The sequence below is a fragment of the Lithobates pipiens genome, unplaced genomic scaffold (assembly GCF_037356315.1).
Source record: "Lithobates pipiens isolate NorthernLeopardFrog02 unplaced genomic scaffold, aLitPip1_a1.2 Scaffold_16, whole genome shotgun sequence".
NCBI classification, from domain to species: Eukaryota; Metazoa; Chordata; class Amphibia; order Anura; family Ranidae; genus Lithobates; species Lithobates pipiens.
In genome coordinates, this window is record NW_027507748.1 from 113,170,295 (window position 1) to 113,185,980 (window position 15,686).

The 15,686-nt window shown below is 44.7% G+C and overlaps 1 protein-coding gene across 14 annotated transcripts in view; it reads left to right on the forward strand.

Annotated features, from left to right (window-relative positions):
* Positions 1-15,686, forward strand: part of NCOR1 (nuclear receptor corepressor 1) — a 198,390-nt gene that overhangs the window by 15,570 nt on the left and 167,134 nt on the right. For all 14 annotated transcript variants that reach the window (XM_077480289.1, XM_077480295.1, XM_077480286.1 and 11 more), the window contains exon 2: positions 14,568-14,739. In XM_077480289.1, the coding sequence (XP_077336415.1) occupies positions 14,632-14,739 (108 nt within the window). In that variant the 5' untranslated portion in view covers positions 14,568-14,631. The remainder of the gene's footprint in view (positions 1-14,567; positions 14,740-15,686) is intronic.

Here is a 15,686-nt window from a genome sequence, read left to right on the forward strand (position 1 = left end):
AGTCCCTTGCCAACATGGTTGTGTGTAAATTGAAGTAGATTGTAATGTGTGTATTGAGCTTTAAACAGATTTTCCCTTTTAAAGATAGCTGTAAACTTTGACTGAAAAGCGATTTCACCACAGAATGTTTTTCAGAGGCTTTTGCAAACAACCACACGTGAAATTGGGCACAAATCGGATGTTTGTTGCCATGTTGACCCACAGTGCAGTTGTCCTTTGCAAAATATCCTGATTCGGGTGAAATAACCTCTATTGGGGTTCCAGGCTCTTACAGCAGATGCTATAGCATTGGTTTTGTCTGAGAAGTAAACAGAAGGACTTGGCTATTAAGACGCCCAGCATAGTCTGTCAGCTGTGTTGTCTAGCATTCGCTTACATCCTCCTTTACTCTTGCAGTTTTCCTTCCTGTGGTGTTTGTATAGTGATGTCACTAAGAGATGTCGGCACTTATACACAGAAATGTTACAAAATTGCTTAATGTGTTTTCATTACTCTGAAGCTCTTATCGCCCCCATATTGGTTATTTCCTTACATCCCGACATTACATTGATTGCCATTCTGAGATTTTCGCAGTATTGGTGTAAGACATCAGGGTTTTACCCATAGAACATAAGGCAAAGCTCTGAGTCCAGAAAGGAGTATGTGTAACAAAGGGCCATTTACCAAAGTCTGATGCCTCCCTGCACTTGATAGGTACTCATTTTAGGCTTCAGCCACACTTAGTTCACAGCACTGCTTTTACAGGCATTAGAGCTTTTATTTTATTTTTTTCTTTGCCTCTAAACAGTTTAGAGGCAAAAAACATTGCTTGTGCTTTCAGAAGAGGAGCTTTTGAAGTATAAAAAAAACACTGAAAAGCTCCCAAATGCATGTTAAAAGCAGAGGCCCACCCTCAAAAAAAGACATCAAAATGTTCCTTTAAAATCGAAGAAAACGTGTTTTTTTTTATTTTTTTAAATTTACCAGAAATGGCTGTTACTAGGCAGATTTTCCTAATCTGCCACTTTCTCCACCGCAGTGATCTTCATTCCTCTCCTCCTTGTGTTGTCTTCTGGGGAACGGGGCACGCTGTGTTTTGGGAACTGTGTGTCGAAGAACACTAGGGCTGAAACAACTAAGTTTGTACTTTAAAGCGGAGGTTCCACCCTAAAGTGGACCTTCCGCTCATCGGAAACCCTCCCCCCCTCCGGCGCCACATTGGCACCTTTCAGGGGGAGGGGGTGCAGATACCTGTACAGTACAGGTATCTGCACCCACTTCCGGGATAGCTCTCTGCGGAAAGGGGCGTATATTACGCCCCTTTCCGCAAGTGCCCGCCCCTTTCCGCAAGTGCCCCGCTGCCTGCTGGGAAAACACACAGATCCCAGAGGCAGTGGGGACCATCCTTATTGCGCAGCGCGACTCGCGCATGCGCAGTAGGGAACCGGGAAATGAAGCCGAAAGGCTCAATTTCCTGATTCCCATACCCAAGATGGCGGCGGCAGCAACCCGAGAGACGATCTACAGATCGGCTTCGGGTGCCGACATCGCGGGCGCACTGGACAGGTAAGTGTCACTATTTTAAAAGTCAGCAGCTGCAGTATTTGTAGCTGCTGGCTTTAAAAAAAAAAAAAAAAAAAAAAAAACGCGGACTCCCGCTTTTAAAGGGCTAATTTTAGTTTTTTTTTAACCCCATTATGTTACTAAACTTGGTCTTAGACCTGGTGCACATCTTTGTGTTTATTTATTGGTACTTTTGCAGAAATGCACTACAGTTCATTTACATGGTTTCCTATGGGACACGTTCACATCTGAAATGGGTCAGGGACTTTTAACGCAAAATGGTGCTTTATTGGTTCAATATACTTCAATGGAGAAGCTGCAGAAAAGCATGTAATGCGTTTCTGTAGCAAATTTGTGTTTTTTAATCTGCCTGAAAAAATGCAAATTGCTGTAAAATCACGTGAGCAAAAATAAAAACGCACTGCAGAAACTGATCAAAAGCAAACTGCATAGTTGTGTACCGAGCCTTATGCTGGCCACACGGATCAATTTTCAGATGAGATTTTCAAATGAAAAATCTATGTACATTCACTGAACGGAAGAATTTTTGTTTGAACTTTTTCACTTGTTTTTAACATTCTGTTTTTAAAATGAATCTAATTTTTGAACGAAAACCACATACATTGTCTGAAAATTCTTTTGAGTAAGAAGTTTTCTATTTCCAAATTTTCCCATCACTGTGGTTGAAAATGACCGTCAATTTGACCAACTTTATTTTTTTTATTTTTATTTTTTAAAGGTGATTAATCAAAACAATAATCGGCCAACTAATCGATTATGAAAATAATCGTTAGTTGCAGCTCTAAAGAACACAGCCGGCCATTCACAAAGCGCTGCGCAACATGCTTAGTAGGAAACGGGCAGTGAAGCCACAAGGCTCCACTGCCTGTTTCCCTTAGTACGAATGGCAGTGCCAAGGGTTGGGACGGCCTCAGGCGGCCGACATCACAGGCACCCTGGACAGGTAAGTGCTTATTAAGTCAGCTACAGTGTTTGTAGCTGCTGACTTAAAAAAAAAAAAGAGTTCCGCCTGGGGAAAAAAAAAAAAACTTAAACGCCAGCAGCTACAAATACTGCAGCTGCTGACTTTTAATATATGTACTCTTGCCTGTCCAGGGAGCCCACGATGTTGGCACCCCAGCCGATTTTCAGATAGGCTTTTGGGTGCTGCCACCACCATCTCCACTAAGGCAAACCAGCTGTGAAGCCTTTCGGCTTCACGGGCACTTCCGTACTGTGCATGCATGAAGCATGCTGCGCTTTCTAATTGGCCTGGCGGAGGAAGGAGAAGGGGGGCCGGACTTCTGAGGGATGGTACCGCCAGCCAGAATCGGGGATGGGGACCTGTTTGAACATAAGGACCTGTCACGCACCATACCTATTACAATAGATGTTTACATTCCTTGTAATAGGAATAAAAGTGATAAAAAATAAAAAAAAATAAAAATAAAATAAAAAATTCAAGCAAAATATTTAAAAATTAAAATTGTAAAGTGCCCCATCCGTGTGCTTTCGCGCAGAATCTTGCGCCCATATATGTAAACGGCGTTCAAATCACACATGTGGTGTAATGCGGCATGTGTTAGAGTGAGAGCAACAATTCTAGCACTAGACCTCCTCTAACTCTAAACTGGTATTTTTTTTTTTTTTGTTCCCCCCCCCCCCCCCAAAAAAAAGCGTTTGAAACATTGGTGCGCAAATACTGTGTGACTTAAAAAGTTGCAACAACCGCCATTTTATTCCCTAGACCAGACAAACAGGAAGTGGGCTGTATAAGGTCTTTACTGGTAGAAAAAAAACATGTTTTATTGTTCAAAGTTTAAAACCTCAAGGGCAGAAGATTTAATAGATGGAAATATGAAAAAATGACTGAAGTTCCGCTTTAAGGCCCTGTTTCAGCCAGTTCTTCCACCTTTCCTGAACCAGACAGTGCAGCAACTTTTGCTGGATGACCTCAGGATGGGGCTGGATTGGCTGGCTGGGTGGGAAGTATGTTATTTCAGACATGGTAAGAAGGGGTCAATATTAAAATGAACCGAGGGGATGGTTATGTTCCTCTTTAAGCCGTTCATCTGTAATTTAACTCGATTTGTCTGCTTTGCTATGAGCCAGACTTGTAACATATGGACCCCATGCCTATAGAAGATGCTTTGTGTATCCTCTGTATTATTGCAGTTTGCTTTTATAGTCAGGAAACATGTAGGCAGGCATAGTCTGGACTGAAAGGAAATCCAGATCTTCCCTCTAATTCTCAGCCTTTAGTTTCAAAGATCTTATTGGAGGGGGTTCCCCCGGCTCGTGTTAATAATAGACTGCCATCCGTCTGACATTTTGTTGGCTTGTAACCACAAACTGCTTGTTTATGTTCAGTGGTTGTGACATTTGTTCTGCAGTGCTGTCTCCCTTTGCATATTCTCATACACACACACACACACACACACACACACACACACACACACACACACACACACACACACACACACACACACGCGCGCGCGCGCTCTTAACCACTTCAATACAGGGCACTTTTCACCCCCTTCCTTCCCAGCCCAATTTTCAGCTTTCAGCGCTCTAGCGCTTTCAGTGACAATTGCGCGGTCATGCTACACTGTACCCAAATGAAATTGTTATCATTTTGTTCGCACAAATAGAGCTTTATTTTGGTGTTATTTATTCACGACTCCGTTTTTTTTTTTTTGCGATATAAGCGCAAAAAAAGCGGAAATTTGGGAAAAAAAACAATATTTTCTTTTTTCTATTTGAAAAGAAATCCAATAAAATCAAATTTGTCATAATTAAGCCAAAATGTATTCTGCTACATGTTTTTGGTAAAAAAAATTCCGTTAAGTGTATAATAATTGGTTTGTGTGATCACGGACATATGTACGCAAATGATCATGTACATATGTGTGCAGGTGATCACGTACATATGTGTGCAGATAATCATTGGGACATGTGATTTTAGTGGGACATATGTGGGGGACATGTTTTTATTATTAGGGACATGTGTTTTTATTATTTGGGGACATGTATTGTTTTGGGGACATGTGTGTTTTGGGGACATATGTGGGGACTGTGTTTTCACTGTGTGGTGTGTTGTGTGTTTACACTACACTGATGATCAGTGAGTAAAAAGCTGTGAAAAGCAGCCCATACTCACTGATCATCAGCCGGCTGCAGCGTTCTGCTCTCCTCTTCTCAGCGGTGACTTCCGTGTGAGGAGAGGAGAGCCGATTGCCTGGCAACCGGCTGTTTGTTTACATCACATGACGGCCGTGATTGGACACGGCCGTCATGTGATCAGGAGGGCCAATCACAGAGCCCTCCTGCCGATCTGAGATGTGCCGTGTCCGGGTGACACGAGCACATCGGGATCGCGCCGCTGCGCGGGCGCGATCCCGCTGCTCCTGAATGACGTTCCTGAACGTCCTATCAGGAGCAGGCGGCTCCCACCCGGCCGTATATATACATTGGCCGGGTGGGAAGTGGTTAATTCAATAGCATGAGGGCCATTTTTTTTAATTCATTTTTTGGATCGAGGCTGTGCATTAGGTAGTAGTACATGAAAGTGGTTGTAAACCCTGACAGCCACTAGCTAAGTGACTGGCCCTTGTGATACAGAGACTAAACAAATCCTTCTACATAAGTTGTGTATCTGCAGTCTCTCCTCTTCTCCACAGCCGTGACTCATGCAGATAGCAGAGGAAAGCCATGCCAGCCAACTCTGCAGACAAAAAAGGGCCCTGCACAAGTTTGGTCCGAATGCGATTGTGAATTCAGCCACACAGTTTGCCTGAATTTGCATTGCACAGACATCACATGTGATCTGCACAGCAGTGTCTGGCATTGCACTGGTGTGATCCCAACCATGGCACTACCTGCTTGGAGTTTGCATGTTCTCCCTGTGCCTGCGTGAGTTTCCTTCGGATACTTCAGTTTCCTCCCACACTCCAAAGACATGCTGGTAGGTTAAATGGCTTCTGTTTAAAATTGGCCCTAGTATATGAATGGGGACCTTGGATTGTGGGCTCCTTGAGGGTAGGGACTGATGTGAGTGTGAAATGTACAGGGATAGGGACAATTGTAGACATGTGCCCACACTCAGGTTGAACTGGATGGGCTGGTGTCTTCAACTTTACGAACTATGTAACCGGCCCTTAGTGCCCTGGATTGAGACAAATGCACACTATAGGGCAGTGATGGCGAACCTTGGCACCCCAGATGTTTTGGAACTACATTTCCCATGATGCTCCACTACACTGCAGAGTGCCAGGGCATCATGGTAAATGTAGTTCCAAAACATCTGGGGTGCCAAGGTTCGCCATCACTGCTATAGGGAATATGCCTTGTTCATTTTTCATGTCTGAGGTTTACTCCCAATTTAGGCTATAGAGAAATTTAAACTGCATTGTAAAACCTAGTACTGAATTTATGTGGAGTGAAATGCCTGCTTTCAATTAACTCCATGCAATCGGGTCCATTATACCTAGTACACTGATGTAAAATGTTACTATAGCGGCTCCCTTACAGCTCTCTGTCACTCCTGCAAGGTAAACAAAGGCTAGGAGGAGCTGAATCGCATTGCTGCATAAATGAGATCATCACAGAAGTTGCTGAGCTGGTCAGTGGGAAGGTGGGGCCGGCTGGGGTAGGAGCAGAGCCAGGCTTGATGGGGGGGGGGGGGGTGGGGCTGGTTGGAGCAGTCATGTGATTCATACACAGACGTTTCCAGGAAGTACCTCTGAGGAGCCACATTCAGCTGTACAGGCACACCATTGTTGGTATAGCTTTGGGGGGATTGCTTATTATCTAGCGCATGGGTCTCCAAACCCTGGCCCGTGGGCCACATCTGGCCCATGGGTGTGTTTTTGTTTGGCCCGGAGCTCACCCAGACTCTGCCAACACAGCACTGCCAATCCGCTGGCTTTTAAAAGCAGCTGCTGTTAGGTCTGGCAGGTCCTGGACACAGTCACTCCCCCTCACACCCTCCCGTGCTGCCAGAGAATTGGCTGCTGTGCTGAGGGTTGGCTGCTAGGAGGTGATGTCATCAGCGCAGCACCTCCTGGTTTCCCACTTGCTGTTTGTATTAGAAGTCCTTCCACCTTACAGCCTGCATGTGTAGCAGTGGGCAGAAGTCAGCTCGTACAGTGACAAGAGGCAAGCGGCAAAATGGGCATAAATCTGCTACAGACGGCATGTACAGGAGACTCTGCTGGGGACACTGATAACGGGGAGACTCTGCTGGGGACACAGACATGTGGAAAGGCTTGTTCTCAGTCATGTCACATGCGGTGTACAAAAAACTATCCATGGGCAAATAGATCTGTTTAAACTTTATTCATTCATTTATACATAACTGTTTTTTTTTTTTGTTTTGTTTTTGTGCCCCGAATACTTGTAAAATCTACAATGTGGCCCTCGTGTAGAAAAGTTTGCAGACCCCTGGTCTAGAGCAGTGTTTCTCAACCTTATTTCTGTCAAGGCACCCTTTAAAATTTTACACAATCTCGAGGCAGCCCATTCTAAAAACCCAAACTAATTGTTTTACATATTGTAGCATCTGCACACATAGGACACCCAACATTAGAAATGATTTATTCCTAAAATGCAATGTACCTTTGCACACTGGTACGGACTAGAATTCCAGCTTTTCTCTTCTGCCCCAGTTTCTCTCCCTCAATCAGCAAACGTGACCCCAGTGTTGACAGAGAGGCAGGTACGGGGCAAACAAGGATGTTCTCAGGCGCCTGGCATCGGTCTGATTAACTTACGCCATCATCAGTTGTTGGGACACTAGCAGCTGGCCAACACAATGCCAAAACTTGTAATGCTACACATTAAAACACTGGCTAATGGCTAACAAAAGGGCTGTCTTGATCCTCTGGTTTGTTGGCAATTTTTAGGCATTTTGCCAAGTCTCCTTGTTGAAAAAGTCTGGTCTAGATTAATGCAGTATATTTCCATTTAGTTTAATTCTTCTTTCTGGTATAACGTGAGGCACTGGTGAAGTAGCCAGGATGTCACAGCTGAGAAAGCTGCATCGCCTATTTCTCATAGGTTGGACTTGTGTCGTGTTTTTTTTTTTTTTTTTCAACCTCACCTTCTATATGTACCCAGTGCCTTCCAGGGAGCTCTTGTCTGTAGATCTTGGAAGAAATTCTCCCCCCCCCCCCCCCCCCCCCCCCCAACGAGATCAGGCACTTATGGCCATGGTGGGCCAACACACAAATTTTAAAGAAGCCAGCCCCTGATGGCAGCCCATGTATGCAATAGTTTCATCAGATCAGTTCTCAGCGCCTTAAATACTCGATGAGCCTAAATATTCGCATCCTCCACACAGGGTTAAAGAAAATTGTTCTCTTCCTTCCAGCCTCCTTCTCACTCTCTAGTTTGTTTAAAAAAAAAAAAAATCTGGTGGGAAGGGAGTTGACATAATTATACTAAAACCTTTTCTGAGAAGTTGTATTCGCACAAAAGTGGAGTGAGAAAGTAAATAACAGCTGTGCATGTATTTTGTCAGTTATGTAAACCAAATGATAAGCATGAAATTATTGTGTGAAATAATCTATACTTCTGGCAGGCAAAATTGTACAAGGCCAGTCATTGTAGTCTTGTAGACCGTTCTGTATCATCTCGTGTAGAGACGTCAACCCATACTGGACCTCAAGTATGTAATGGGGTGTCCATCATGTTGAGACATTGTCAACCCAAACTGTGTACCTCGTGTGTGTGTTGGTGTATCCTTTCTTGTACATTCAACGTCAACCCAGACTGGACCTTCCATATACAATGAGGGATCCTTTCATATGGTGACATTGTCAACCCAGACTGGACCTTCCATATACAATGAGGGATCCTTTCATGTAAAGACCACGTCATTCCGCACTGGGCATGTATATTCACATAGAACTGATTTCTTTCACAGGAGCCAATCATTTCTGCTCTTTGGCTGCTATGAGTTGGAGAATAAGCCACAAGTCACCTAAGTCGGAGCTTACATAGGGCGATGGACTCTTTCATTGTGATAACTTTGGTGATTGGTCTCCACAATGAGTCAAATGCTCCTCCTTACTCAGACGTACCGGGTGTTTCCTTTGCTTCCGGTAACTGAATGGACAAGCAAGGGGCAGAGTTTTGGAGGGGGGCGTGGGTGTTGAAGGTATACATGTAATTTTGCACTGCAGGGGAAAACACGGAAGGGGCAGTTGTGTATTTTTTATATTTATGCTCCAATTACGTTGATTTTGTTTTAAATGTACTAAGCATTTCTTTATCCAGTTCTCCATCTACTCAGCTTGTGTTTGGATTATTTTTTCCCTCATTGGTTATATTTTTCTTTTGGGGTACAAATGTAGGTTGAAGCTCCCGAGGATGTAGTTTAAGCCCAACTCAGCCTCACATGTAGGGTTTTCTTCTGATTCTGCTCCGTTTCCTGTTGAAAATGTGTTTTTTAAATGTTCCTTCTCTCCTTCATTGTGTCCCTCAAAAATCTTTACAAAGGGGGCAGCTCGTGCGCTTTTAGTCTGTTTAAAGTGACACAAAACTCCACATCCCGTTAATGAATGCAGTTGTGTGTGTCGTTCCCCCCCCCCCCCCCCCCAAAAAAAAATTACCTTTGAAAAACCACTGCGCAAATACCGTGTGACTTAAATTGCAAAGATTGCCTTTTTATTCCTTAGGGAATAAAGTGGCAGAAAAAAAGTAATGTTTGGGGGGGGGGGGGGGGGGGGGGGTTATATTTTTCTGTCGTTCTCAGGCTTCCTGTTCTTGAGTGGCTACGTTCATTCTCCATATCCACTTTCTGCAATGGGTGTCTACAATGTGTCTTCTATGTCCTCTATGGATGTTAGATTCTGATCTAGCTGTTTGTTTACATCTAGTAGTAAAATGATGCTGGAGTGACTGGTAAGAAACTAGTTTTGTGTTCATATCCTACCCCTCCTGTCAGCATACACAGCAGGATACAAGAAGCTTTGTGTGCTAAAGGAGGATGTTTGGAAGTTTTTTTTTTTTTTTTTTTTTTTTTTTTTTTTGTTCTGCCAACCCACTGCCAGTATGGCTACTGGGACCCAGAGGGCAGCTAATATCCTTGCTGGTACATATGGCCTCCCTTTGACTCATCCCATCGGCTTGTGCTCAGCAGGAATGAGGAAATGGCTTGGATGGTCACATGACTGAGTTTAAAATTTTAAGGTATTGTCTACATTTAATGTAAAAATGTTTGAAAGCTGCACAGCAGGCAAAGAGGAAGCATCAACTAAGTGCTTGCCGCTCCTCAGAAAAGTAAATTTATAATGGACTGCCTTTTAGATTGGGTTCACACCTAATGGAATTGGATGCGTTTCCCTGCATCCAATTTGCATGACGGGAGAGTGACTGGCTCTTGATGGCTCTCGACGCTTGTTCACACGTCTCCAGGGAGGCCGCACTGGAAAAGGGTCCTGTGTGTCTTTTAGCTCCGTTTTCAGGTCCGAATTCAGGCAAAAACTTCAGACCCGAAACAGTGAACGGGGACGCACTGGACCCCCTGCTGTGCTCCATGGCTGCACATGTGAACCCAGCCTTACAGAGGCATTTGACAGGTGGTGAGGAGGCCGTATACCAATTCCTCACTGCCTGCGTAAAGCACTCATAAACCACCCAAAAAAAGGGGGTCCCCATAATGTGCTAGTATGCACCACATACTAGCACATTATGACAGTTGCCTGCACATGGAACCCACCAGGGCAAAGCTGTAATGGCTGCCTCCTTCTGGGTTTGTGGGCTCTTGCTGTCTGAATGGCCGTGATGACATCACTCCTGTGCATGTGTACAAGAGGCCTGGCCGTGCCACAACACTCTGCATTCAGGGCACACTGTGTGCCCTGAATGCAGAGCTTCACTGCGAAGGTGGCATGAGCGGCTATTGCCGATGTGAATATCTCATAAACGTCACATGTTTGGGAGATATTCATTGTACCCACAAGTAAGCTTACCTGTTTGTACAAGTTATACTACCACTGTAGACACTCAAAATGCTGATCTGCCGCAACGCAACCTGCATGCATTGCATTCACTTGATTGGGTCACATTCAGTGGTGGTACTGCTAATTTTGCAGCAGGATCATGTTTTGCATGAATACAGCCTTGTGCAGCTGCATTGCTGTGTAATGTGAATGAGTCCTCGGTGAATGCTTCTTTCATGAATCCGCATAAACAAATATTTGTCGAATACTGCCGGAAATAAAAAGGCCAGTTACGTAACCATTTTGTGAACCAGATCTGTTTTATTGTCTGGCTTGCAAGAAAAAAAAAACTTGACTGCATGTGACTGTGGCAATGCTATTATCGACTAAAGCAAAAAATATCCTTGTCAGGAATGGCTGATAAGACACATGGAAGTTCCACAGAGTTCACTGAGGTCTTATATTCTGTATAACAGATGTCCTTTTTCACTGCTATTTTCTTACCTTGTAGGCTTTAAAGTGATTGTAAAGTCGTGTTTTGTTATTTTTAGAGGGGAAAAAAAATCATGTTATACTTGCCTCTCTGTGTAATGGTTTTGCACAGAGCAACCCAGATCCTCCTCTTCTCAGGTCCCTCTTCGGCTCTCCTGGCCCCTCCCCTCCTGAGTGCCCCCACAGCAAGCAGCTTGCTATGGGAGCACCGGGGCTGTAGCTCTGTGTGTCCATTCAGACACTAAGCCCCGGTTCGGCTCTTTCTCCTGACTGGCTTTGATTGACAGCCACAGGAACCAATGGCGCTTACCTGCACTGTGTAATGGTCTTGCACAGAGAGACTCAACTGCCTCTTCTGGAGTTCCCCGCTCTCCTCTTCTTTGTGTGCAGGTGGCTTGCTATGGGAGCACACCTGTGGGCTTAATCCTGAGAGGGGTGGTGTGTGATGATTGACACACGTGGCACCGCTTAGCCCCCGTCTCTGCTCACAGGATTTGATTGACGGGAGCAGGAGCCAATGACTCCTGCTGCTGCCTCTCTGAGCAGAGAGAGAGAGGAGATCCCCTGTAGATGGGCACAATGCTGGATAGAGATCAAACTCTGTTAAGTATACAGTGGGGTGAAGGGGTGAGACAAATATAGTCCTGGACTCTGAACTCTCCTTTAAGCCCCACGTCCAATCACTGTCCAAATCTTGCCGCCTCAACCACTGCAATGTCTCCGAAATATGCCCCTTTCTAACCAGTGACACAAAAAAGCTCTTACTTGACTCCCTGGTCATCTCTCGCCTCGACTACTGCAACTCCCTTCTCATTGGCTTAACTCTACATAGTCTATCCCCCTTCAATCCATGCTGCTGCCAGACTCATCCGCCTTACCAATCTTTCTGTGTCCGCTACTCCTCTGTCAATCTCTCCATTGGCTTCGACTCGCCAAAACAAACTAAATTCAAAATACTAACAACTTACAAAGCCTTCCACAACTCTGCCCCAGCTACATCACTAGCTTAGTCTCCATATACCTACCAAATTGTCCTCTTCATGCCTCTCAAGATCTCCTACTACGCCTATACATGGCTCCAGGACTTTTCCAGAGCCTCTCCAATCCTATGGAACTCCCTACCCCAATCTGTCCGATTTTATCTCCTATTAGCTTTTAGACGATCCCTGAAAACCCTTCTCTTTAGAGAAGCCTATTCTACCCACACCTAACAACTTTATTTTAATTTTCTCCATCTGATCATCCCCCACAGTTGTTACCATTTGTACCACAGACACAGAAGAGCTTTCTCTTTGCTGACCTGCTGTTTGATTATGGGACCTGTTATTTGGCTCCCTGAGTGACTTGTGAGGGTCTAAGCTGCTATGCAATCTTACCTGGGGACCCTTTAAAATATCCGGTTGACTACTATTGACCACAATAATTACTTCAAGCTCTTGAAGAAGCACTTCAGCGCAAAACATGTAGAGCTGCGAGATTGTCAACCCTTCACATGTCTACCTATACCGGGCATACCGCACTACTGATGAATGCATGTGTACCAGCCTTTGATCTAGTTAGTTTGGCCTTTGTGTGGTTATGGTGATGTCTATGTGATAGTTGTACTAACCTTTGATGCCAGGAGTTTTTAACTTCACCTTGTTTGTCCTTTTAAAGTGGAGTTCCACCCAAAAGTGGAAATTCCGCTTTAAGCACTCCTCGCCCCCTTACATGCCACATTCGGCATGGCTTTTTTTTTTTTTTGGGTGGGGGGAGTGGGTACTTGAGTGGCACTTACTGTCCTGCGGGTCACCTTCGGGCCATGTAGGCGGCAACTCCTCTCCCCCTAGGCGGCCCCTCGCTCTCTGCAATCTTCTGGGACACGTGACGTGTCCCAGAAGATTGCCTGTCCACTGGTAGAGCGCAGCGCGACTTACGCAGTGCGCACCCAGCTGTGAAGCTACAAGCTGTCACAGCCGGGTGCCCACAGTTTCAATGAAGGCGCCAAGGAGAGGAGGGGGAGAGGAGCAGCGCTCCTTGCTGCTGCATCGCTGGACCATGGAACAGCTAAGTGTCTGTTTATTAAAAGTCAGCAGCTAAACTTTTTGTAGCTGCTGACTTTTAATAAACAAAAAAAGCCTGGAACTCTGCTTTAAAGCGGAGGTCCACCCTAAAATGGACCTTCCGCTCATTGGATTCCTCCCCCCCTCCGGCGCCACAATTGGCACCTTTCAGGGGGGAGGGGGGTGCAGTTACCTGGATAATCCAGGTAACTGCACCCACTTCCGGGCTAGCTCTCTGCGGAAAGGGGCGTACATTACGCCCCTTTCCGCAAGTGCCCGCCCCCTTCCGCAAGTGCCCTGCTGGGAAACACACAGATCCCAGAGGCAGCAGGGACCGTCCTCATTGCGCAGCGCGGCTCGCGCATGCGCAGTAGGGAACCGGGAAATGAAGCCGAAAGGCTCCATTTCCTGATTCCCATACCCAAGATGGCGGCGGCAGCACTCGAGTGTCGATCTAGAGATCGGCTTCGGGTGCCGACATGGCGGGCGCGCTGGACAGGTAAGTGTCACTATTTTAAAAGTCAGCAGCTGCAGTATTTGTAGCTGCTGACTTTAAAAAAAAAAAAAAAAAAAATGCGGAGTCCCGGTGGACTCCCGCTTTAATCTTTCATTTTTGTGTCAATAAATAACTTTTAGATGACTTTGTGTGTGGTGCCTATCATGTTCAGGATGTGGCACCCTTTTACTATATTGGCATCCACAGTAACCACCCTGTAGGGATCCTTTTTTTCCTCAAACATGACAAATCGGATAAATTGCCCTAATATGGACACAGACAACAATAAAAAGCTGAAATGATTCCCCTCTGTCAATCCAAAACGAAAAAAAAATTGATTTTCTATTTTAATTGGTTTTTATATATTTTTTTCCCTCAGATACTTTGGTTTATAGGATAATTTCCTTTGCTGAAATACATTTTTGGACCACCAGGCCACTGATGATTTTCAGATCGCTTCTACGGCAAATATGCTATGTTTTGATCCTTTACTTTTATTCCAGTGTAAAAATATAATCACGCTCTGCAGCATTGAGAGCCTTAGTCTGCCCGAAGGTGTCCATAAATTGTCCTCTAGGCTGTAAAAATTGGAAACATTGCTTGTTCTTGTCAAAGTATACAGTGTGAAACTGCCCAGACACTGGATGCTACACAGTGTACCCGTGGTTTTCGCATGGTTTACCCACGGTTTCCCATAGAATTTTCTGAAAAAAAGCACAAAGTCCTGCACGCTGCATTTTGGTGTACTTTCACAAAACTGCACCAAAAGTGAGATCATCGAAGTGCATGGGAAACTGCAGGTGAACCGCACTGCAGCCCAACCACAGGGTGGCAGTGCGAAACTGCCTGAAAACTATTATGGCTGCACACATGCCCAATGTTAAGCTTTTCATTATGGAAATGACCATATGCAACAAGACAACCTACCACTAATTATATATACTGTATCTATCTACCTCTCTTGTGTAACCTTATGCTTTACCAAACTCTGGTCTATCAGTTGCTGATTAGCAGGACTAATGTATTTTTTTTTTTTTTCTCTCTCTCCAGGTGGTTTCCTGAAAACATGATTGTGCATTGGCTTTGACCTTCAGCAAGGATTTTGTCTCCCAGTATGTCAAGTTCAGGGTATCCTCCTAACCAAGGAGCTTTTAGCACTGAACAGAGCCGCTACTCCACCCATCCAGTCCAGTATACTTTTTCCAGCAGCAGACACCAGCAGGTCAGTAATTTGCTATACAATGTTAAATTTAATTTAAAAAATCTACCAGCAAGATGGTCTTTAGGCCTCATGCACACTGGACGTTAAAATAACATTATAAAAACGCCAGTAGCTTTGCAGTGATTTTTTTTTCAACGTTTTTACAATAGCGTTTTTTAGCCGCCTTCTTCAAAAAAAAAAATTTTTTTTTTATTTAAATTATTTTTTTTTTTCAATGGATCAAAAACGTTAAACACTGTTTAATGCCGTTTTTGAGTGTTTATCGAATTTTATCAGTGTTCGAGCGTTTTACAGCTGAAAAAGTCTCTCAGAACCCACTCGTTTTGGGTTTATTACTGCTCAGAAATGCCACTGCCCAAAACTGCTAACAGCCTATGTGTGCACGGACACATAGGATAACACGAGTTTAATGATTGTAGAAAAAAATTTCTACAGCCAAAAACAGCTGTTGTAAAAACGTTAAACGTCCAGTGTGCATGAGGTCTCAATGTTTCGTTCATACCCGAATCTGAGAAGAGGCCGATTGCTCAGCTGTTTCCAGCTTGACACGCTGTCCAAATGATTTGAAAGGAACTTGTCTGAAGATTTGAAGTATATGCAAACTTGCTAGAATCTCATACAAACTTTTGCATATTCAAGTAATTTCATAAGCAATGATCGCATCTTTAAAGAGGAAGTAAACCCTGATGGTTTTACTGCCTCTTTCATTCCCTGCAAAGGTAAAGCATAATGGACTACTATGCATCGCATAGTAGCCCATTATTTGTCACTTACCTGACCGTCACCGCTGTCCCCTGTAGTCCGGCGCATCCATCTTCTCGGTGGGTCTCACCGCTGTCATTCGGCGAAGCCACGTGACGTCACTCCTGCGCATGCGCAAGGGAGCCGCCACGTGCAGCATATCGCCGTTGACGGGTGCCGCGCTGAGTGCGCCTGCATGCCGCTCT